Here is a 24,294-nt window from a genome sequence, read left to right as displayed (position 1 = left end):
TCCATTACTAAGCCATGGGCTTGATGTCACCTGACAATACAAAGGTGACATCAGCCCCACAAATATTAACCCCACTTGCCACCATTACAGGGCAAGTGGGAAGAGTCGGGCAAAGCACCAGAAAAGGCACATTTAATAGATGCGCCTTTTCTGGGCAGCTGCGGGCTGCTGTTTTTAGGCTGGAGATGACTATATCAATGGCCCCTTAGCAACCTGAGAAAACCAGCCCCCAGCTGTGAGCTTCAGCAAGGCTGGTTGTAAAAAATGAGGGGAACCCCATGCCATTTTTTAAAATTATTTCTTTAAATAATTAAAAAAACAGCATGGGGACCCCTATATTCTTAATAACAAACCTTGCTGAAGCTGACAGCTGAGGGCTGCAGCCCCAGCTGTGAGTTTTGCCTGGTTGATTCAAGAAAATAGAAGGGAACCCACAACGGATTTTTAATTAATTTATTTTGTTATATCGCAGGTGGCAGCTGAGCAATACCCCGATCATCTGCTCCTGCTTTCACTGTTATTAGCGGCAGCTGGTGTCGGATGATGGGAGTAAGAGTCCCAAAAGCCCCCAACTGTGTCATCATTCGGACTTTAATATAATTCTCATCATTCTCCTTTGCTCGTGGAGATCGCCGGCAGAGCAGGGGAGTATGATGAGAGCTGTCTTCAGAACCTGCTGCCGCAGCTGTCACTGCGTTGAGAAACACATGATGGTGTCTCCGCGGTGTTGTATGTTTTGATCTCCCCGAGGTCATTCATCCTTATGTTTATAGTCCTTTCACTAGGCACTGCTCCTAGTAGCCAGTTTCCTACTCCACACTGATGAGGGGAAAATACCCCGAAACAGCTGTCTGTGGATGGATACCATGTTTTGGCATAGGTGGTTTTCCTTTATTGGATGCTGCCCTTCCTGTGTTTGTTCCTTCCCGGTGAAAGGCCTGGCTATTCATTGCTTGCGTTGAGAAACACGTGATGGTGTCTTTTCTACATGCCTTTATGATTCTGTCCTGTGTTTGGGAGCTTCTGATAGCTTTTTTGTCAACATCTGAGTTAATTAGAGACACACCTGTGGATATATTATAATGCACACCTGAAACACACTAATTCTTTAAGTAGCTTCATGGGAAAGTAAAGAAATCAGCCAAGATATCAGGAAGAGAATTGTGAACTTGCACAAGTTTGGCTCATCTTTGGGTACAATTTCAGGATACCTGAAGGTTAGTGTTGAGCATTCCGATGCTGCAAGTATCGGGTATCGGCCGATACTTGCTGTATCGGAATTCCGATACCGGGATTCCGATACTCTTGTGGTATCGGGTATCGGGTATCGCAACAACATTAATGTTAAAATGTGTAAAAGAGAGAATTAAAATAAAAAATATCGCTATACTCACCTGTCCGACGCAGCCGGGACTTCAGCGAGGGAACCGGCAGCGTTGTTTGTTTAAAATTCGCGCTATTACTTGGTTACGTGAATTCCCGGCTTGTGATTGGTCAGGTCGGCCACGTTGCCGGGACGCGGACCAATCACAGCAAGCCGTGACGAAATTACGTCACGGCTTGCTGTGATTGGTCCGCGTCCCGGCAATATGGCCGCCCTGACCAATCACAAGCCGTGACGTCACGGGAGGCTGGACACGCGCCCATTTTAAAATGAGCGCGTCCAGCCTCCCGGCTTGTGATTGGTTGACCGAGGCGCAACCAATCACAAGCCGTGACGTCACGGGAGGCTGGACACGCGCCCATTTTAAAATGAGCGCGTCCAGCCTCCCGGCTTGTGATTGGTTGACCGCGGCGCAACCAATCACAAGCTGTGACGTCACGGGAGGCTGGACACGCGCCCATTTTAAAATGAGCGCGTCCAGCCTCCCGGCTTGTGATTGGTTGACCGCGGCGCAACCAATCACAAGCCGTGACGTCACGGGAGGCTGGACACGCGCCCATTTTAAAATGAGCGCGTCCAGCCTCCCGGCTTGTGATTGGTTGACCGCGGCGCAACCAATCACAAGCCGTGACGTCACGGGAGGCTGGACACGCGCCCATTTTAAAATGAGCGCGTGTCCAGCCTCCCGTGACGTCACGGCTTGTGATTGGTCAGGGCGGCCATATTGCCGGGACGCGGACCAATCACAGCAAGCCGTGACGTAATTTCGTCACGGCTTGCTGTGATTGGTCCGCGTCCCGGCAACATGGCCGACCTGACCAATCACAAGCCGGGAATTCACGTAACCAAGTAATAGCGCGAATTTTAAACAAACAACGCTGCCGGTTCCCTCGCTGAAGTCCCGGCTGCGTCGGAGAGGTGAGTATAGCGATATTTTTTATTTTAATTCTTTCTTTTACACATTTATATGGTTCCCAGGGCCTGAAGGAGAGTTTCCTCTCCTTCAGACCCTGGGAACCATCAGGAATACCGTCCGATACCTGAGTCCCATTGACTTGTATTGGTATCGGGTATCGGTATCGGATTGGATCCGATACTTTGCCGGTATCGGCCGATACTTTCCGATACCGATACTTTCAAGTATCGGACGGTATCGCTCAACTCTACTGAAGGTGTCTTGTTCATCTGCATAAAAAATTATATGCAAGTACAAACAATATGAGAATGTCCAGCCATCATACCGCTCAGGAAAGAGATGAGTCCTGTGTCACAGAGGCGAACATGCTTAGGTCCGACATGTGCATATCAGCCCAAGGACAAAAGAACAATGTCTCGTGTAGATGATGGCGGAAGCTGGTAAGGTTGTGTCAATATCTACAGTGAAACAAGTACTGTATCAACATGGGCTGAAAGGTCACTCTGCCAGGAAGAAGCCATTACTTCAAAAGAAACATAAAAAAGCCAGAATAATGTTTGCAAATGCACACAGGAACAAAGATCTTAATTATATAGACATGTCCTGTGGCCTGATGAAACTTAAATTGAACTTTTTGGGAATAATGACCATCATTACGCTTGGAGATTATGTGGCAATACTGAAGCAACATCTCAAGACATCAGTCAGTAAGTTAAAGCTTGGGCAGAAATGGGTTTTCCAAATGGACAATGACCTGAAGCATACTACTGGTAAAAAGCGGCTTAAGGATAACAATGTCAATGTTTTGGAGTGGCCATCACAAAACCTTGATCTAAGTCCTATTTAAAATTTGTGGGCTAAGCTGAAAAGGCAAGTGCGAGCAAGGAGACCTACAAACCTGGATCATTTACATCAGTATTGTCAGGATCAGGAGGAATGGGCCCAAATTCGATTAACTATTGTGAGAAGCTTGTGGAAGAATATCCCAAACATTTCACCCAAGTCATTCAGTTTAAGGGCAATGATACTAATGAAATGTATGTAAACTTCTGACTTTGCAGTAAGTAATAAAAATGCCTTAAAACATTCTATCTCTCATTATTCTGGCATGTGGAAAATATTAATAATTATGGTAATCCTAATTGACCTAAAACGTGAAAGGTTTATTCTGAATTCATGTCAGATATTGAGAAAATCTGCAATATGTGTCTTTTTACATACTGTATGCAAACTTCTAGTTTCAACTGTATATGCAAGTATCTTGCTCTTGGGTGTCCCGAATGCTTATATGATAACAGGAATCATTTCTCAGGAAGAACTGGTCTATACAGCTTGTCTGACTTCAGTCTGACAGTAGACTCTCTAATACACCTCATACTCTTGGATGTCTGGGACTCAATAACAACTTTCCCAGTATTCCTTGGGTCTGAGCTAACCACTCTGCCATGTCCGCGGCCGCCACAGCCGTGGCCCCCACAGCCATGGCCTCCCCATTCCCCAATACTTACCCCTCCACTCTGGCACCCCCTGCTGGTCGGGGGGGCGTGTCACTCCCGTGCTGTTGGTCCCACAGCCGGCGGCAGTTCTGCGAAGGCGGCTTAGGCTGCGGCCGCGCTCTCTGCCAGCTTTTTAGCTGTGTGTCGCCTGACCCGGAAGTCCTCCTGCTCCAATCAGACTCCTTCATTGGGTATATCAGGCCGCCCTCCCTTAGTGGAGGCACCTGATTATTGTGTGTGTAACTGCCTTGCGTACTCATGCTTAGGCCATCCCTGCATGTACCTGCCCGCTATTATTTGTTAAACCTGTCCCTGCTGCTGTCACCCGCAGTCCCTGGTTTTCCTGCCTCTGGGTTTCCTGCTCCTGCTCTGCCCCAGGGGTTCCTCAGCTCCTGGATTTTGCTCTGTGGTCCCTATCTCCCTCCTGGTCCCATTCCCTGGTGTCTTAGGGGTTCTCCTTCCAGTGTTCTCTGCAATCGTCCTGTTCTCTGTTCTCCCTTCCTGTATTCTCTGAACCTGCTCAGCCTTCCTAGGTTCCTGTCTCCCTGCTACCCTGCCTACGGCTGTCCCGTCAGCCCTATCCGTGTTGGCCCACTGCTTCCCTATGAGCCGTCCCTCTTGGTACCAGCTGTCTCAGTATCTGACTCCCTCGGGTCTGCCCCTAACGATCCCTGTATAGGGTTCGGGTCCACCAGGTTCGCTCACCCAGGGGAGGTTCTGTGCCGTGACCCAGAGGGTCCACTCCTGGAAGCTCGCCTCTCCTAGGCATCACACACTCACTGTCTGCTCTAACGATTTTAATCCTTATAGTTGCTGGATGATTCTAAATCAACAGGTCAGCTTCCGTCACATACTTCTGAGTGATTTGTTGCTTCTGGCAGAGAGAAAAGGCAGTCATGTGACCGGAAATATATTCGATATGCATACTTACAGCCACATTCTGAATTGATGTGTGTGGCTTCACTCATTGTTAGTGAGCTGAGCAAGGCCACGCATATGTAGTCGGGATGTGGCTAGCAGTATGCATATTGCATACTTGCGGTCACATGAGCACCCAGTCTCTCCGCTGACTTAGGTGAATTGGTGTGCGATGTGAGGATTCACAAATCTGAAGTCACATAGTGTCTGCAGACTTTTGGGACAAATCTGGACAAACCGGTTAATGTTTGTTTGCTGCCCAAGAGACCGAGGAAAGCTGGGTAAACTATGTGTTAGTGTCAAACTGAGGATAGTTAGTGGATGTTTTTTTCTCGCTCTTTGTCAGTTGCATATAGCTTGTGCAGAGAGCAATAGCCATGGTATTGAGTAGTAGCAGATGTAAGCATTCTGAAACATGTGCTGCACCAGGTTTCAGATAGGAAATTGCCTTTATGACAAGCAGGGCATAAAAGACCAGATGGTTGTAGAGGAGAGGAGGAAGAGATCTACCCATAGTGTCTCCCTGATAGAGATAAGAGCTGGGGAAAGAGGGCGAATGCATGCTGCCTCAAGTAGCCAAAAGCAGCCAAAGTCTGGATGAGCAGAGCTGAGAGAGTGCAAACACATGCTTTATTAAAATGCAGAGTATATAGAAGGCATCCGAAATAGTGGGGTAAAGACAGGTAGAAGTGAGTAGTGGTCAAGGAGGGTACCATCTGGTTGTGTAAGTAGCTCTCTGAGAATGAGGGATTGGAGTGTACATTTCAGGAGGGAAAAGTCTGACTGTGCAAATGGGCACTGTGAGTGTGAAAGCCTGAAGTCATAGTGCAGCTGATGCAAACAGCAGACATAAATACCATTTAGGAGTGTGAGCCTTAGGCTGGGTTTACATTGCGTTAATAGCAGCCCATTCAGCACATACGCTAACGGGCTGCTGTTAACGTAAGTGCCGACGTTCCATTGCGCTAGCAGTGACGGACCCGGAAACGCTGCAGCCCGCATCTCGGGTCCGTCACTCAATGACGGCACATGGCTAGCGCATGCCCATTGTGGGCGTGCGCTAGCGATGCGTTGGACATTGCATTCAATGGCGGCGTTAACGGACTACGTTACACCACGTTATGCCGCTGTGTAACGTAGTCCGTTTAACGGAGTCACTGAACGCAATGTGAACCCAGCCTTAGAATTGTCTCTTCCTAATATTTTGATTCTTGTTGGTGAGTCAGTGTATGCTTGGTACATACTACATAGGGCAATATGTTGACCAATTTGTAAATTTTGCAGTAGCATAGTGGAAACAAGGTCTGCACAGGTGTGCAGCAATTTCCTAAGTGACCTGCACCTTATTGCGATTGTGATCAAAAGAGGAGCCCAATTTACAAGTCCTATGGGGATGACCTGGCTTGCCACTGACAGCATTAAGAGGGTAACATGAACCTTTTGGGCCTTATTATAAATCTGTAACAGCCCCCCACATCTATCATGTTCCAATTCTCAAACTAATATGCTCTTAAGAGGAAAACACACCGATAGGATCCCTCAGACACCACAGCGCCAGTATATAGAGATTGTAACCTACCTCTTTCACTTGGCCTCATTCTGGACACATATGGATTTGATGACGAAACACTTCCAGCTCTTGTAACATTAGTTGTCTAGTAGAATAAGTATAATTAGTGATTACAGAATACTGGTAAGAATAACTTACGATACAAAATCATAATCAATTCTAATGTATTAAAAAAATTACATAACTTTATGATTATACAGTATTCTATAAGCTTAAAACATCTGAATTTAACATTTTTCACCAAATATTTAAATGTTTGTAACTTTAAAGGCCCTTTTCTCATTAAGTCACTAAGACCCACAGATCCACCCCATTCCTGAAACTCAAATAATCGAGAGAAAATAATCTTACATTTTCACTTTATTGGCTGTTGCAGGATGGTGGTAATAATACATATTGACTAGTCAAACAAATGGTCATCTATGAAAAAACATGGATATTCCTGTTCTGCCGGTGTGGAGATCAATTGTTGGTTAGTGGCGTTCTGATATGGCTAGAAATGATCTTGCTATGATAACCATACAGGCCATTTGTTTGCTTTGTCTTATTAAAAATAGTATGTGGGCTTTTTTTTCAAGGAAAGTTGTATTTGTCAGTGGTAACATTTTGGAGTACATATAACTTACTACCTAACTTTCATTAACTTTTTATGTGGAGAAACAGAAGAAAACAGCAGTTCTGTGGTTGTTTTTTCATGTGTTAAGAGTATTCCCAAGCTTGGAGGATATTCCTTATCCATGGGATAGGGCATATCTTCCCAATAAAAATGGTACATTTTTATAGTATGTATTAATACAATAACAGTAATATCCAACTTACATTTTTTTTTAAATATTTAACTATTTTTGTGCAAAAAAATATTGTTTTAACAAGAAACATGTATATTTTTTTTGTATCATGTTCTAAGAGCCATATTTTTTTCTTTCCTTTTTGTCATTTATAGATCTGTATGAAGGCTTATTTTTTTCAGTAGCAATCTGTAGTATTTATTGGTACCATTGTGAGAAAGGTACAACTTTTTGATAACTTTGTCTAATTTTGTTTGCAGCATTTTCAGTGTGGGATATGTAATGATATCCTGTTATAATACATGTTATTATGGATGCAGAGACACCAAATATGTTATATTTTTAAACTATGCATATTTCTTTTCTAGCTTACACCAGTTTTATTGGAAAAATTTACACTTTGGTGAGGGTGTTTTTATTAAATAAAAAAACACTTAAAAAACATTTTTTTAAATTACATTTACAATATTCTTTCGTCACTATCTTGGACTTGAACATGCCATCTTATGATCACAATAGTAATAGACAGTACTAATTCAGTAGTTCAGTTTATAATATCCTGTCAGTGCTTGACCGAAAGGTAACCTATGAGGCATGCTTTCACTGGGATCTGATAAGTTGTCATGTACAGCAGACCTAGAGGAATTTGTCAGGCTATAGAAACCCCTCAGCACTCTGCGATGTCTCTGCCCAGCTGTCGATGTGCTGACAGAGAGCGTTTTCCTTCTGTGAAGCTCCTCATTCGCCAGTGCCACTGTCACTACTGACAATGGCATAAGAAGGGTTGATCTGTTAGGATCAGCTAGAATGCCAGTTCTAGCAGTTTAAGAAGAAGGTTACCTGTGTATGCCCAGGCTCATTAACGATTGCACCAGTACAGAAGCTATACCATGCGATCAGCATGATGTGTCTATCCTTCATGAAGCACTAAGTGAGATGGCTAGTATAGTAGAAACACTAATCTGGTTGCACGCTGGATGTCCTATAGTGTAAACAGCTACAGTGAATTCCATGATGTATTAAATTGTTCTGCTGGATTATACAGTAGTTGATGCAAATTATATGGAAGTACTGACAAGCTTTCAGTAGTCTGTTCTATCTTTGTAAAGGCCATGAAATCCCCAGCAGGGACCCTTCAGGGCTGTCAGTGCTCTGCCTGCACTGGAAGTGCGTTGCTTTGGGAGAAATCCTAGCTCGGGCCTGGTCGCAGGGATAAGGTCAGTGATTACACTGGCCCCTCCTCCTCAACTGCGTCACAACGTGAGGTCAGCTGGATGACACATGCGGCTGTGTCATGTGACCTTGCTGCAAATCCGGAAGTGCGGAGTGTGTAGTCATACAGGGCCCATCTGGAGGAGACTCATGATGGAGTGATGCCGACTAGTGATGAGCGAGTATACTCGTTGCTCAGGTTTTCCAGCCTGAGTACATGTGGGGGTTGCCTGGTCGCTACGGAATCCCCACATGTATTCTGCCTGTCTAGCAGCTGCAAATCATGCAGCTATGTCAACAAAAACTAAATCTCCGAGCACTCACAAATACTTGGAGACCACCTGAGCATGCTTGGGAAAACCCGAGCAACAAGTATACTCTCTCATCACTAATGCCGACCCCATCTTTGGCATGATCGCAGCGACACAGTTCTGGTCAGCCTGTTAAAGGGGCCAGAAGGCAGTGAGCCGATGGAACTGTTGGAACTGAGGAATTGCGTTTCGAGTTCGTGAGTGAACAAGCTAATTCCAGGAGTGCTAGCTGCAGACATGCAGCTTAAGTCCCTGCTTCTTTGCTTCTTAACCTAGATAGCGAGTGTTTTCCAGCATGAACTCCAGATCAAGCCATGGGTTGAAAACACCAGACCTTCTAGGCGATATTCCCAAGTCTGAGTCTGCATCGGAGGAAGAAAGCCAGATATCATCGGGCAGCGATGACCAGATCAGTGATAGCCGAGGAGGACATGCGACAGCTGTATTGAGGTACCCTCGTAGTCAGCCTGGTAAGACACTGGGACGGAGATTTGTCTTCCAACAAGACAATTATCCCAAGCATAATTAGAATAATAATAATAAATAGAATGGCCAAGTCAAAGTCCAGACCTCAATCCAATCGAGAACCTGTGGAAAGAGCTGAAAACTGCTGTTCACAAACGATCTCCATCAAACCTCACTGAGTTCAAGCTGTTTGCTAAGGAAGAATGGGCAAGAATTTCAGTCTCTCGATGTACAAAACTGATCGAGACATACCCCAAGCAACTTGCAGCTGTAATCCCAGCAAAAGGTGGCGCAACAAAGTATTAAGTTAAAGGGGCCGAATAATATTGCACACCCCACTTTTCAGTTTTTGAATTTCCACAGAAATTTAAAATAACCAATACAGTTTGTTCAACTTCACAATTGTGTTTCACTTGTTGTTGATTCTTCACCAAAAATTTACATTTGGTATCTTTATGTTTGAAGCATAATATGTGGGAAAAGGTTGAAAAGTTCCAGGGAGCCGAATACTTTCGCAAGGCACTGTAGCTACCTGTAATACGTCTACTTTGACCCTATGGTGAGAGTTCAAATGAGTGCATAGTCCAATGGTCCTCACAATGTACATACTACAGTTATTTTGATGACAAAGAAGTCCCGAAATATCCTTTAACACACACATGATATTTGAATGCATAACTAGTCATACTATTACAATACATATTTACCAAATCATGTAATATAGCTAGAAGGCTCCTGAAAAGAGGGTTGACCTCCTGGACTACCTAAAAAATTAGGAAATCTCCTGTACCCCTCTGTCACAGAAATGAGAGACAAGTTCACCCTGGAATGTAGTGTTCCTCTAATGCTTTCTTTGCCTTGGTCCCAAGCCCCAAAATCTGGAGACAAATTCAGGGGACAGGAATGGGAGCGATTGTTTTTAAAGATAAAAGAAAATTACTAGTAATGATGCATTTATACTTCCAATGATTGTGGTATAATTGTACCTATTTCTAGAATGTCTATCTAATGATGAACTGAAAAGATGGTAACAAATTGCAAGCTTTCGAGACCACTCAAGTCTCTTCATCAGGCAGAGACCTGAGTAGTCTCGAAAGCTTGCAATTTGTTACCATCTTTTCAGTTAGCCATTAAAAGGTATCAACCACTGAGGACTCTCAATTCTAAATATTTTTCTATCTACTGGCTAACATGGTAAAAAAGATATATATATATATATATATATATATATATATATATATATATATATATATATATATATATCTTTCCTGTATCTAATGATGAATCAAATGAGGAGAGGTGACTGGTCCTCTAAGAAATTAATCATGTACAGTACAGTACTTAAGAATTAAGACCTGTCCATAGAAAATTAGAACTGTAAATGCTGACAACACTGCTATAAGACATGATGGGTTACAAGGGGGCATAGTTCTGCATTCAATGATTTTGCCTTTTTAATACATTTTTAATATTAATTTTAAAGAGTCTTTTCTACTTGTGATCATCCTATTGAAAGGTCTAGAACATGCTATGTGAATCAATGTACTAACTTAATAAAACAGGGAAAAGGCAAAGCTGGTAAATACTTTTTATAAACACTGTAGCTACACAGCATATACCTATACACTGTTCTCTCACGTTTACATAGGACGAATCAGTGTGGCCAGTGTAACGCCATTCACATGTTGCAAAAAATAATCTGCTTGGATTTCAGAGCATATTATGGGTTTTCAAAACTACAGCGAGTACGAACCTCTTGCAGTGGAAATGCACTGGAATTCATTAATTGTAGTATGCATCAATATAAATAATGTCAAATTACAGATTTTTATGCAGATTTTGAGCATCATTTATGGTAGGTAGATACGTTTGCAGATTTGACTGAAAATTCATCACTACTTCTGATTGAGGTTGTATTCCGCAGCATGTACATGTGAATTTCTCAAACCCCATTTAGATGAAAGGAACAGTCACTCACATTTCTGCAACAGATGTGCCACCTATGAAAATATACTTACTGAGGATTCTTTCGACAGCAGATCTACAACATGTAAAGGTGGCCATAAGGATTTCCAAGCAAGTTGTTAGGATGAGGATTTAGTAGTTAACCACACGGTTAGTAGGATTAAAGCAGCAATGCCGGTTTCTCCATATGATTAGTGTTGCTTGAAAAGTTCAAAATATTAATAATGAAGAGTGCTAAGGTCTAAATGAATGTTCCTAGTGTTTATGGTCAGTAGAAGAGCCTCAATGATGAGGGCTGATTCAATTATCTACATTCTATATTCGCAGAGGAGCCACATATACACACAGCTTTGTAATGCAGATGCTTAAGTCTCTTATCACTTTCATTGGCAGCTGCTACTACTCTGTTTTAGTAGTTGCATTAAACTGGTGCTAGATAGAGGAAGGCTGTATACTGAATATTTTCCAAAGAGGCTTTGGGTCATGTCGAGAAAGTGGACTTTGCCAAAAGTTAACAGGCTTTTCAAATCAATATCGTTAAAAGGAATATTTTATGTATAATTTTAGTTTCATTAATTAAATAAAAGTATGTAAATGAAAAGAATATGTATTTACAATAGTTTTGCATGTTATAGGTATGCTTTTTTTTCACCTTTCTTAAGGGTAGTCATACTGTAAATACAGCCTTCCTGGACAGTACATCAGTCTGCATTTTATTGGCAGATTCAATAGTTGGAAATTTAAAGAGCACTCTGGCGTTTTTTTTATTGCATCCTATGTGCTAATCAGTAATATGTGTAATGAGTGCATTAAAATACTTACTGTATTAAACACCATTTCCAGCGCTGCTCCTGTTTTCTCCTGCATCTGTCTGCAGCTGTGACTTGCCAGCTCACACAGCGTCGTCTGTGCGAACCAGAGGTCACTTTCTCAAAGTAAATCTATAAGGCTCTTATAGACTTACAATAAGAAAGGCACACATGTGAGGAAGGCATGATAGAACTATGGCTACATTATGTAGGAGATGACTGGAGCACCGCTGGAAACGGTAGACGACAGCGACCAGTAAGTAGTTTAATATACTCTTTACACACATATTACTTATTGATAACAAATGGGATAAGAAAAAATAAAACTTTACAGTGGTCCTTTGATGGACGGATAAGTATCTGTAGACTATTATCGTCTGGAAGAAGTGATGGCGTACAATCCTTTCCCCACATACCAGGGAGTGACCGTGGGGATGCATTTTTTGTTGCATGGATAATCACATGAAATTTCACTTCCACAAAGGAATCTGTTTGTAATAAAACCCAATCAGATATATTTATATAATATCTTTTGTTAAAAAATGCATCATTTCACATTTTGCAACATATTGAACTCCATATGTAATTTAATTTCAAATACATGTGCATGAATCCTACAATGCTGCTTTAATCCAAGCTGTAAAAGCAAAGCAGCCAAACCTGCTAGCAATTTATAAAAGCTTTGAAAGAGCAAGAACTCTGCACCTTTTTGCTGCCAGCCTTGGGAAAGGAGTAGGATTTGAATCTTGAAATTATTCCACCTGCTGACCAATTCTAGAAACCATAATGCCAGAGAGGAAAAGTAAATGTGCTAGAAAAACCCTTTTACATAATGCAATGTCATTATAATTGTAATAAGCTGTGTATTCAGTATTGACTGATGTACTATATTTCTATTGCATTGGCATGGAAGGGAATTTTTGAAATTGTTTTCTAAAGAACTTCAGTGTTCCACAAGACTCCTCAGAGCTTTTGCATGAGAGAAATGGTAATGGTGGACAAATGCAACACATGAAGCCCGTGGAATCTAGACATTTATAGATTAGTCATTACTGACAAAGACAAAAAGTTGTTACTCTTAAGGATGAGCGTCTAACATATAGACAAGAACTATATGTTAGAGCTATTTAAACCAAATAATTAAAGTTGTAAAAGTTGTAATCCTTGATGATACTTTTGTGTTTGTTAGGCTCCTAGGCCCCCAATTATGTAAAATCTGTTACAAGGACCTTACTATCATTTCATATACTGGTAAATTCTGTGTGGCGTAGGGGCATTGAGGCTCCTTCCGGCATCAGGGCTTGGGTGTGATAGTTACATCAGTACACCCTAAAGCTATATGCATTGCGTATGAGTTCAAGATCCCCAGATGCTACTTGAAGGTTGTCTCCAAGAAGTTATGCAAGATAGCCACTGTAACCTATTTCAGGCTGCAACTCATCCTATGCTTGCCCTTCGAAAGGTATCAGCCTGAAGAAATACTGCTCCAGACATGTTTCTCAACTGTCAGGCTGAGAAGTAACATTGTGAATCAGCATAGCTTACTTCCTTAGGCTACGTTCACACTAGCGTTGTGCGCCGCTGCGTCGGCGACGCAACGCACAACGCACGCAAAAACGCGGCAAAACGCACGCAAAAACACTGCGTTTTGCGACGCATGCGTCGTTTTTTGCCGAAAATCGGACGCAAGAAAAATGCAACTTGTTGCGTTTTCTTGGTCCGACGCTTGCGGCAAAAAAGACGCATGTGTGGCACAACGCAACAAAAAAAACGCATGCGTCCCCCATGTTAAGTATAGGGGGCGCATGACGCATGCGTCGCCGCTGCGTCGCCGACGCAAACCCGACGCACATTAGCTTAACGCTAATGTGAACGTAGCCTAACCCAACCTTTTAGCTGTACAATGGAACAGGGTCCAGGAGATAGTCTTCAGGAAGAAGACTCAATGCTCTGCTGTAAGCTGAGCAGAACAGCTTTTCTTCTCCTGGTCCATGTCCTATAGTAAACATGTCAAGTTGAGGAGATAAATGATTTTTATTCACATGCTGCTTCTCAGCTTGCAGATGAGATTCATGTTTGGATCAGCGTTATTTCTGACTGCAACGCATCCAGAACAGGTTTCAGCCAGAAATAGGTGATGGCGACCATCTCGGATTACTTTGCGTGGAACCATTTAAACTACCTTAACCTCCATGGATAAAGATTTCTCATAAGTTCTGTGGCATATCCTAACTGAGGGAACCACTGATAATGTGTCTCCTCTAGATCAAAACCACATGCGTTATTATTTCTATTGCTGATACAGTGGCGGTTTGACCTTTGCTTAACCGCAAACCCACCAGATGATTCAGGTACTCAAGTTATTAAACTAACAAAAGCCAGACTGCTCATCTTCTCTTACAAGCATTAGGATGTCCATTTGAATCCAATCAGTGAAAACGATGAGCACGGACTGATGTCAAATAGCTATTACCATCATAATTGTCCAAATTGGTAAAAAAAATTGTCTAGAAATAGATATTGCACATGATGTAGCAGGGTTAAATTTGGAGCTGTATTAATTATGTATTGTGATAATTAATTGCATTGTGACATATACATCTTCAGTTTTATACTTTTATCTTTGTGTCTAGCATAAGCACAGCTCAGATTTAGAGCTGAGTGATTAAAGCTGTATTGTAGCGTCGGAAGAAGAGATCTCCATGATTTTTATAATCCAGTAATATAGCAATTGATAAATGCATAAATTATATTATTGTGTTCATATATAAGGACGTTACTTACAAATAAGTATTTATTAAACTTTTCAAATGTTGTTCATTAAATTTGCTAAATTATATTTTTGCACTTATGTCTACTTTAGCATTTCTTTTTCAACAAATGTATTTTGCATATAGACTTAGATTGTGACTCACTTATTCCGATCGCTTATAGGGTAAAGTTGAAGGATGCAGAGTGAATGCTTTACTGATAAGACCAGAAGAGAGTTGTGTTGCAGATTAATATACTGTAATCATGTTATGGTATGTATTCAGTTGCCATGAACCTTATTGAATGTATTAAATCTTTTTTGCAGCTTACCCTTGTAGGTGGCATAGGAAGCCCATGATGTGCACGGAAACTAACGGGCCCTTAAAAACAAATAAAAAAAAACAATGTAAATACTTTATTCCCTTTACTACCTTACTATGTAGGGATGAGCAGATCAATCAGCAGAGGATCAACTTAAAGCCAAAATTCCTGAAATTCGCAGTTCCCCCTAAATTTCAACATTGCAGTTCGAATCATGAAGATCAGACAAAGTAAAATTCACAGCGTCACTTCACACATTGCTGAAGACTTATAAAGTGGACTAATGTTACAAAGTAGTGACTTCCCCATAAATCCCTGCATCACATGGACTAGCACAGCAAATCAGTGGGTCACGTCCAGTATAAAAGATGGGGCTGGTCAAGGAGCACCATTTCATGCTTGTATAGAGTAGGGACAGTAGATCAGAACAAACAACTCATTCCAATTTATGAACCTTACTTTTTTTGGTCATGAACCTACATGTAGCTACTTTGTAACATTGCATTTTAGGGTAATGTAAATTCCAATGCAATTTTGTTGAAGGGGTGATTGCTAAAATAAAAAAATATATCAAAAGAATAAAAAAAGGTTAAAGAAGACCTTCGCCAGGTCGCAAGGGCAGACAAAATGACCGGTTCCCAATCTATGGACACCAGTCTGGAGAATATGGAATTGTGGTTGTAGAGCTGAGCTGAGTAAAATTGAGTTTTAATTTCTCCTTTCAATTATGAAGATATTAGCTTGTAAAGTTTTGGTTATAATTTATGTTAAAAAGCCTGTCGCAGCCGTTTTTTGCTATGTAATCTGAAAGCTGCATGATTTAGGGGATGGAAGTTAGATTCCAGTGATGTGTTACTTATTAGGTTTAGTTTCACTGTTTCAATGAAATCAGTGTTTTATCAGCAGGAGATTTCTTGCATCCTAGTCCACTGCTGTGTGTAACCCCGACCGCACCAGTGACAAGCAACTTTCAGTAAATGTACAGTGTACACAGAAAGCTGTCAATCAGTAGTGTGGCCAGGGTTATACAGGGCTCAGCATTTTGTATCAAAATGACAGCATGAAGACTAGCAAGTGATACATAACTGGAATTAGGGTCTCAGCCCCCACCTCAAGCTGCTCCTTGCTCTTAGATTACATAGCAAAACATGGTCACACATTCCATTTAATTCAACTGGATGTGACCAGAGATTTGTCTCTGAGAATATTTACTTCTTCACCTGCATGAGGTTGACCAATCATAACCAGGCAGTGTCATGAAGAGGAGAATAGAGCACGTCCTTCTTTATTCAATGAACTCTTACACCTACTGTGCAGAGATAAAGCAGAAGTCAGTTATGCACCAATACGAACCCTAAAAACCACGGTCAGGTAGACCAACAAAAATGTCGCCCACAACTGCCAGGAAAAATGTTCAGGATGCAAAGAAAAACCCACAAATAACATCAGTTGAAATACAGGACTCTCTGAAAACTAGCCATATGGCTGTTTCAAGATGCACAATAAGGAGGCACCTGAAGAAAAATGGGCTGAATGGTCGAGTCGCCAGAACAAAGCCATTACTGCGTAAATGCTACAAAGTATCTAGCTTACAATGCATAAAATAGCACAGAGACAAGCCTCAAAACTTCTGGAACAAGGTAATTAGGAGTTATGAGACCAAAATTGAACTTTTTGGCCACAACCATAAACACTACATTTGGAGAGAGATCAACAATGCCTATGATTAAAGGAACATCATTCCTACTGTACAGCACAGAGGTGGATCGCTGATGTTTTGGGGATGTGTGGAGCTACTAAGGCACAGGAAACTTGGTCAAAGTTGAAGGAAAAATGAATGCAGCACATTATCAGAAAATACTGGAGGCAAATTTGCAATCATCAGCCTGGAAGCTGCGCATGGGACATACTTGAACGTTCCAACATGACAACAATGCAAAACACAAGGCCAAGTCAACTTGTCATTGGCTATAGCAGAACAAAGTGAAGGTTCTGGAGTGGCCATCTCAGTCTCCTGATCTCAATATCATTGAGCCACTCTGGGGAGATCTCAAGTGCGCAGTTAATGCTAGACAGCCCAGGAATTTACAGGAACTGAAAGCTTTTTGCCAAGAAGAGTGGGCAGCTTTATCATCTGAGAAAATAAAGAACTTCATCCACAACTACCACAAAAGACGTCAAGCTGTCATTGATGTTAGAGGCGGCAATACACAGTATTAAGAAATGGGGTGTTAGGGGTCGAGTTCCCACCTCTGCTCTGAGATCGAGGGTCACATGATCAGATACTGCAGCTTAGGCCATTGGTCCTTCAGGAAGGTCCTGTAGGTGCTCACGCTCTGTGGCAGCCTCTCATTGGTCCTTCTAGGAAGGTCCTGTACGTGCTGCAACTATTTAAGGCTCGCATGGCCGCACGGCCATGCGCTAGTATTGTTCTAAGTTATGTACTTTGCGCCAGTGTGGTCATGTATGATTGTGTTCAGGGACCCGGCTGAAATAAGCCCCTAGAATGCTGGCACCTCCGGCGAGGAGTTTGTGTGTTTGTGTATTCAGGGACCTGGCTGAAATAAGCCCCTAGAACGCTGGCACCTCCGGCTAGGAGTTTTGTGTGCGTGCATGACCACTGACTGCTCTCTTTGGGTAGTTAGCCTGTGCCTCTGTGGAGTCTAACAGGGCGCAGTGCTTTGAGTTCACGGCTATTCTGTGAAGTAACAGAGTTAGCTCATACCGCCATATAGTTCCGCCATTTGCTAGCAGCAGGTTCACCTGCACGGTAGACCCCGGGCTGCCAACGCATCTATTATAATAAAATTTCTATATTCATTCAGTGCTTTCCGCTAGCCCTAACATGGGGTACATGAACTTTTGATCAGGGTAATTTGGATATTTTGGGCTGTCATTATGATTTAAAAAGAGAAAACACAGTAGTTTGACAATAAATGGTTTCACTCAACCACTATCCATGAGTGGAGAAAAAGTTTTGGTGTTTTCATTCATATTCTCTGAAAAAAGGCCAAGACAGCAAAAATTCTGCCAGGGTATGTAAACTTTTGAGCACAACTGTAAGTTCCAAAAATGGGGCACTTGTTGGGCATTTCCACTGTTTAGGCACATCAGGGGCTCTCCAAATGTGACATGACGCCTGCAGACCATTCCATCAAAGTCTACATTCCAAAACATTACTCCTTCCCTTCCGAGCCCCGGTGTGCACCCAAACAGTAGTTTTCTCCCACATATGGGATATCAGCATACTCAGGAGAAATTGCACAACAACTTTTTAGGTCCAATTTCCCTGGTTACCCTTGAGAATACTAAAAAAAGGGGGCTAAAAGATCAATTTCTATTTCTACGGCTCTACGTTATAAACTTTTGTGAAACACTTAGGGGTTCAAAGTGCTCACCACACACGTAGAAAAGTTTATTAAGGGGTCAAGATTCCAAAATGGGGTGACTTTTGGGGGAGCTTATTGTTTAGGTACATCAGGGGCTCTGCAAATATGACATGATGCCCGCAGACCATTCCATCAAAGTCTGTGTTCCAAAACTTCATTTCTTCCCTTCCGAGCCTCAACGTGCACCCAAACAGTAGTTTTTCTCAAACATATGGAGCATCAGCGCACTCAGGAGAACAACAAATTCTGGGGTCCCATTTTTCCTTTTACCCTTGGAAAAAAAATGGGTGCTATTTTCACGGCATTACATTATAAACTTTTGTGAAACACTTACGAGTTCAAAGTGCTCACCACACATCTTGACAAGTTCCTTGGGGGTCTACTTTCCAAAATGGGGTCGCTCGTGGGGATTTCCACTGTTTAGGCACATCAGGGGCTCTCCAAACACGACATGATGTCTGATCTCAATTTCAGCCAATTCTGCATTGAAAAAGTCAATGCTCCTTCCCTTCCCGAGCTCTGCCATGTGCCCAAACAATGGTTTACCCCCACATATGGTGTATCAGCATTCTCAGAACAAATTACGCAACAACTTTTGGGGTCCAATTTCTTCTGTTGTCCTTGGGAAAATAAAGAATTGGGGGCAAAAAGATATTTTTTGTGGAAAAAATTAAAGTTTTTATTTTCACAGTTCTACATTATAAACTTCTGTGAAGCACTTGGGGGTTCAAAGTGCTCACCAAATATCTAGATATGTTCCTTGGGGGGCATAGTTTCCAAAATGGAGTCATCTATGAGGGGTTCCACTGTTTAGGCACATCTGGGGCTCTCCAAATGCAACATGGCGTCTGCTCTGAATTCCAGCTAATTTTGTGTTGAAAAGTCAAATGGCGCTCCTTCCCTTCCATGCCCTGATTGGCGCCTAAACAGTAATTTTTCTCTATGTATGGGCTATCACCATGTTTAGAAGAAATTGCATTACAAATTTTGGGGTTCATTTTTTCCTGTTACACTTGTGAATATAAAAAAAAGTAGACTAAATTAAAATTTTAGTGAAAAAAAGTTAAATGTTATTTTTTTTCCTTTCACATTCCATTAATTGCTGTGGAACACCAGAAGGGTTAATAATCTTCTTGAATGTAGTTTTGAGCATCGTGAGGGGTGCAGTTTTCAGAATGGTGTATCTTCTATCGTATCGACCCCTCAAAGTGACTTCAAATGTGAGGTGATCCCTAAACAAATTGTTTTGTAAATGTTGCTGTAAAAATGAGAAATCGCTGGTCAACTTGTATCCCTTATAACTTCCTAACAAAAAAAATTGTTTCAAAAATTGTGCTGATGTAAAATAGACATGTGGGATATGATATTAATTAACTATTTTGGGTGACATCTATCTGATTTAAGGGCATGAAAATTAAAAGTTTGAAAATTGCAAAATTTTCACCAAATTTCCCTTGTTTACACAAATTAATGCAAATCATATCAAATAAATCTTACTACTATCATGACGTACAATGCATGACGAAAAAACAGTCTAAGAATCAGCAGGATCAATTAAAACGTTCCAGAGTTATTACCACATAAAGTGATAGTGGTCAGAATTGTAAAAATGAGCCTGGTCGTTAACATGCAAACCACCTTCGGATGTAAAGGGGTTAAAAGCTTTTACACAGTTGATAGACATTCTACAGTACTTCAAGTTTTCCATTACATTACACAGTAGAACTGAAGTGGGGCTGTCCATGACAGAATATTGTTTATATTATAGTTAGTGTGACTGATTGCCATTGAACATGACTAATCTGTGTCCTAACACTTTATTTTGACATGAGCCCTTCAACCCATTTTGTTTTGCTACTAAATATTCTTACAACGTTATTATACTAGTGAAGAGAGGTTATAATTAAAGGGACATTCCATGATTACAATATCCTTAGAATAGGGGATCAATACTAGATCAGACTCTCAGAATTATTTAAAATGGCCATGGCACACTACGAAAGACGGCGTCCTCTTCATGGTTTACATTACTCCATTGTACACATACTAGTGGCTGGGCGAGGTTGTGTTACTCTGATTCAAATTACATTCTATCCTCTTTTGATCTGATATTAATAACCCACCCTAGGGGTCAATATTGAGATCAAAGAAAACACCATTAAGAAACCTAAATATATTTGCTGTATTGAATTACTTACCTACAGAATTGCTGTTAGCAGTTGATCGTGGACATGGGTTTGTCAGGACCCTCAAAAGTCCATCAGGTTTGTAGGAATAATGTTCGACTAACTAAAAAAATGTAATGGAAAATAAAAAAGAAAATTACAAATAATTAAAATAAGTACATTACCTAAAATGTAGAAATATGAAAAATTAGACAATGAATACAAATTTTACATCCAATATTTTACTTACATAAGGCTGTATATTTGTGGTATTTTTCTTGAAAGAAGTGAAAGAAGTAGTCCACTACTTGGACAACTTCTTGTCATACCCCTCGCTTGGCCTCAATAAAATAATAAAGCCTATACTCACCTCTTGTGCTAGTGCCATTCCTGTGCAGTTGGCACTCATTTTCCCCGGACTCCCGTGGTGTTGTTGTGACACGTGATACCGACGCCCAATCAGCGCTGGCATCACTGTCCCTGCCTTCAAACAAATCGAGTATGAAGAGGAAGTCAGGGATCAGCTGCAGCCTGAACTTTCCCTTCATGTACGATTTGTCTGAAGGTGGGTAGAGTGATGCCAGTGCTGATTGAGCGCCAGCGCCACATGTCACAACACCGCACTAGAGCCTCGGGGAGAACGAGTACCATCACCGCAGGAGCGGTGCTGGCACGGAAGGTGAGTATAATCTTTATTATTTTATGGGGGCCTAACATTTTGAAGAGAGGACTGTCCTAGTAGTGGTCAATCCCTTTCATTAATGGAACTGTCTAGGCATATACAGTGGGGAAAACAAGTATTTTATACACTGCCGATTTTGCAAGTTTTCCCACCTACAAATAATGAAGAGGTCTGTAATTTTGACCCTAGGTTTGTGGCTTTGCAGGTCTGAGGTGATTATGGTCTACTATTATCTTTTATTTACCCCTCCAGCCTCCACTTTCTTTTGGTGACACTCACCAGTGGTTCTACTTAATTCCACAATGGCATAATATGATATATGCATATGATTGCTGTTTGGTGTGGTTAACTGGATCTATCATATACAGTATTTCTTTACCTTTGACCTGTGGTTCCACTATTGGTAGTTTTCATTGTCTTATCATCCCAAAATACTGTAATAGATATAACTTTTTAATAATAAGTTGCTTAATAAAAATTATATAAAATTTTATAAAAATTATTTTATGATACTTGTTTCTTTATGTGCAATCCTTTCTCTATACGGGTAATTAATTTTTACGCTAGGTACATTTCAACTGTGAGACAGTATAAAAAAAAATCCAGAAAATCACATTGAATGATTTTTACTAGAGATGGGCTAACCCGTGAATGTTTGGTTCTGGCAGTTTCACTCGAACATTGTAAAAATGTTCGATTTGGGCACCAGAACAGTATCTGGACTTTGACCCCATTTAAATCAATGAGTGGCCCGGACATCGGGTGTTTCCCACACTGTCATCTGTGTAACAGCACGAGAAACACCGGCTCTGATAGGTGGTAACCTTGTTACCTCGCGTCAGAGTGCTGCAGTTTCCATGCTGTCAAATAGATGATAGTTTGTGAGCCAGCAGCTGTGACTGGCAGTAAAAAGGTAACCGCTGGTCACAGATGTTGGCTGATGACAGTACTACTCTCATCATCCTGCACCTGGTCTCACTTATAACAGCGAGAGCAGGTGTATGATGATGGGAGTATTCACCGTACATAAATGTTTATGCTTATTAACAAGATCATGAAGCACTAAAGTAGAAGATAAAAGAGAGCAGACTAAGCTAGCTCTCCCCAGGCACTCAACAGGTGCCAACACAACAGGACAGCTCCGAAAATGGAACAACACAAAAGAGTGGAGCAAAAACATCCATAACATCATAGTTAAGAAATGTATATAAAGTTTATTTAATAATTAAATCAATACAAAGTATCCACACCATAAATAGGTGCTATATGCATGGTGCACAACAAGGAGGGCAATAAAGAGAGGACATGACAGTAACCAGGTTAACAGCAGGGAAACACAGAGTAAATCACATCAATTACATAGATTTGTAAGCAGATGATCACTATATAACATGGTCCAACCGGTATCCAAGCGTTAATTAGCATCAGCAGCATACACCACATATGCCATAACATAGGTCACGCTTACCCATTACTGTGAGTTCGAAAAGAGTGTCCCCGGCTGGCCTGGTGCCCCTGGACACGCGTTTCGCGTGATCGCTTCCTCAACAGGGTTAATCACTGGTCAGTCTCATGCCATTTTATATACTTTAAAAAGCGGAAGTGGTGCCGAGACCGCGGCGCATGCGCAGTGGCGCCCGGGGCGCGTCACCACTACAGCCGTCATAGCAGGGCAAACGTGGGGCGGAAGTCCACCAGAAGACGTCATGTGACGCGTGCCCTGCTATTGAAGACGGCCGCAGTAGGGGACGAGCGTTCCGGGCGGCAGTGGGCATGCGCACACCTCGGCCACCATTTTTAAGAAGACCATGGCTGTGGCCATTTTGATAAAGATCAAATTCAGGTTCCAGTCCTGCATGACCCATAAGTGTCATTATAAAACAAGAAAAAGGTAAAGAGGTGCAATGCGGTACATATAGTGCCATATACAGAGAGGGGGTGACACACTTCGCCCGCAGTGTTGATTAATAATTTCATTACAAATATCACAATGCTTAATGCAACGATAAAAAGAAGTTTATAAAAATTGCATAGAAATTGAGACATAATAGTACCAAGTATAGTGAAAGTGACAATGAACTATGGATAAATAGACATAAAAATAAACACAAACACATGTGGGAACTTCATTCTTCTTTATATCTTTTATCATTTTGGAGTGTCCTTAATTCAGTGTGAAGTGCGTGCGTGCAAAAAGCAAATTAGTACAAACATTATAAAAAGGTAATGGTGATGACAATGGGGAGAGAAGAAAGTGGACAAATATGTCCGGTATCATATATTTCCAAAACCGCACAGGCACACAGGTGCGCCAAATCAAAGAATCAAAAAATCCACAACATTAGAATAATTAAAGGAAGGGAGTGAAACTCAGTTTCTCATTCAGCCCCCTTGGGGCTAAGGTGTCAAGGGTGACAATCCACTTACACTCACATTGTGCAAGCATTTTTACCAGATTGCCACCCCTGACACCCCCATGTATTCTCTCGATACCTCTCACTTTTAGGCCTCTGGGGTCAGATCCATGACAAGCCCGAAAATGTCTTGGCAGAGTCTTTAAGCCCGACACATCTGTCACCTCTTTCGCGGCTATTATGTCACGAACGTGCTCGCGTGTCCGAATCTTCAACTCCCTAGATGTGAGGCCAACATAGATCAGGGAGCAGGGACAGGTGGCATAATATACGACAAAAGTCGTATTACATGAAATATAGTCCCGTATTTTAAATTCCCTGCTCCCATCTGAGGTTTTAAAGGACCCACATCTAAGGATATTCGGACACGCAACGCACGAGCCGCATGGATAACACCCCTGTCTCGGGCTACCCGCATCCAGAAAATTTCTGCTCTTATTTTTGGCTATATAATGACTCCTCACTAGAGCATCTTTCAAATTTTTACTCCTGCGCTGAGTCATCAGGGGAGCTTTCGTCAGATGTGAGGCCAGTATAGTGTCAGTCTGTAATATTGGCCAATGTCTATTAAATATTTCTCGGATGCGGTTCCATTGACAGTTCGAAGTTGAAATGAATCTGACCCCAGATCCATCCTCTGCTTTGGATCTCTGAGCCTGTAAGAGTAAATCCTCCCTTCTTGTGGATTTTGCCCTTCCATACCCTGCCCTGATGCACCGGCGGCTGTATCCCCGCGCC

General features: G+C 41.7%; 1 protein-coding gene across 5 annotated transcripts in view; it reads right to left on the bottom strand.

Annotated features, from left to right (window-relative positions):
- The window catches only part of SYK (spleen associated tyrosine kinase), a 286,906-nt gene that overhangs the window by 85,398 nt on the left and 177,214 nt on the right, over window positions 1–24,294 (bottom strand). For 3 of the 5 annotated variants that reach the window (XM_077299917.1, XM_077299918.1, XM_077299919.1), the window contains exons 5-8: window positions 20,494–20,584; window positions 14,916–14,965; window positions 12,540–12,608; window positions 6,294–6,369 (exon numbers count right to left, since the gene is read on the bottom strand). In XM_077299917.1, the coding sequence (XP_077156032.1) occupies window positions 6,294–6,369; window positions 12,540–12,608; window positions 14,916–14,965; window positions 20,494–20,584 (286 nt within the window). The remainder of the gene's footprint in view (window positions 1–6,293; window positions 6,370–12,539; window positions 12,609–14,915; window positions 14,966–20,493; window positions 20,585–24,294) is intronic. The other 2 variants (XM_077299920.1, XM_077299921.1) reach the window with 1 other exon arrangement.

The sequence above is a fragment of the Ranitomeya variabilis genome, chromosome 1 (assembly GCF_051348905.1).
Source record: "Ranitomeya variabilis isolate aRanVar5 chromosome 1, aRanVar5.hap1, whole genome shotgun sequence".
NCBI classification, from domain to species: domain Eukaryota; kingdom Metazoa; phylum Chordata; class Amphibia; order Anura; family Dendrobatidae; genus Ranitomeya; species Ranitomeya variabilis.
The sequence above is the reverse complement of the archived record's forward strand: the minus strand, read 5'-3'. Positions and strand labels throughout refer to the sequence as shown.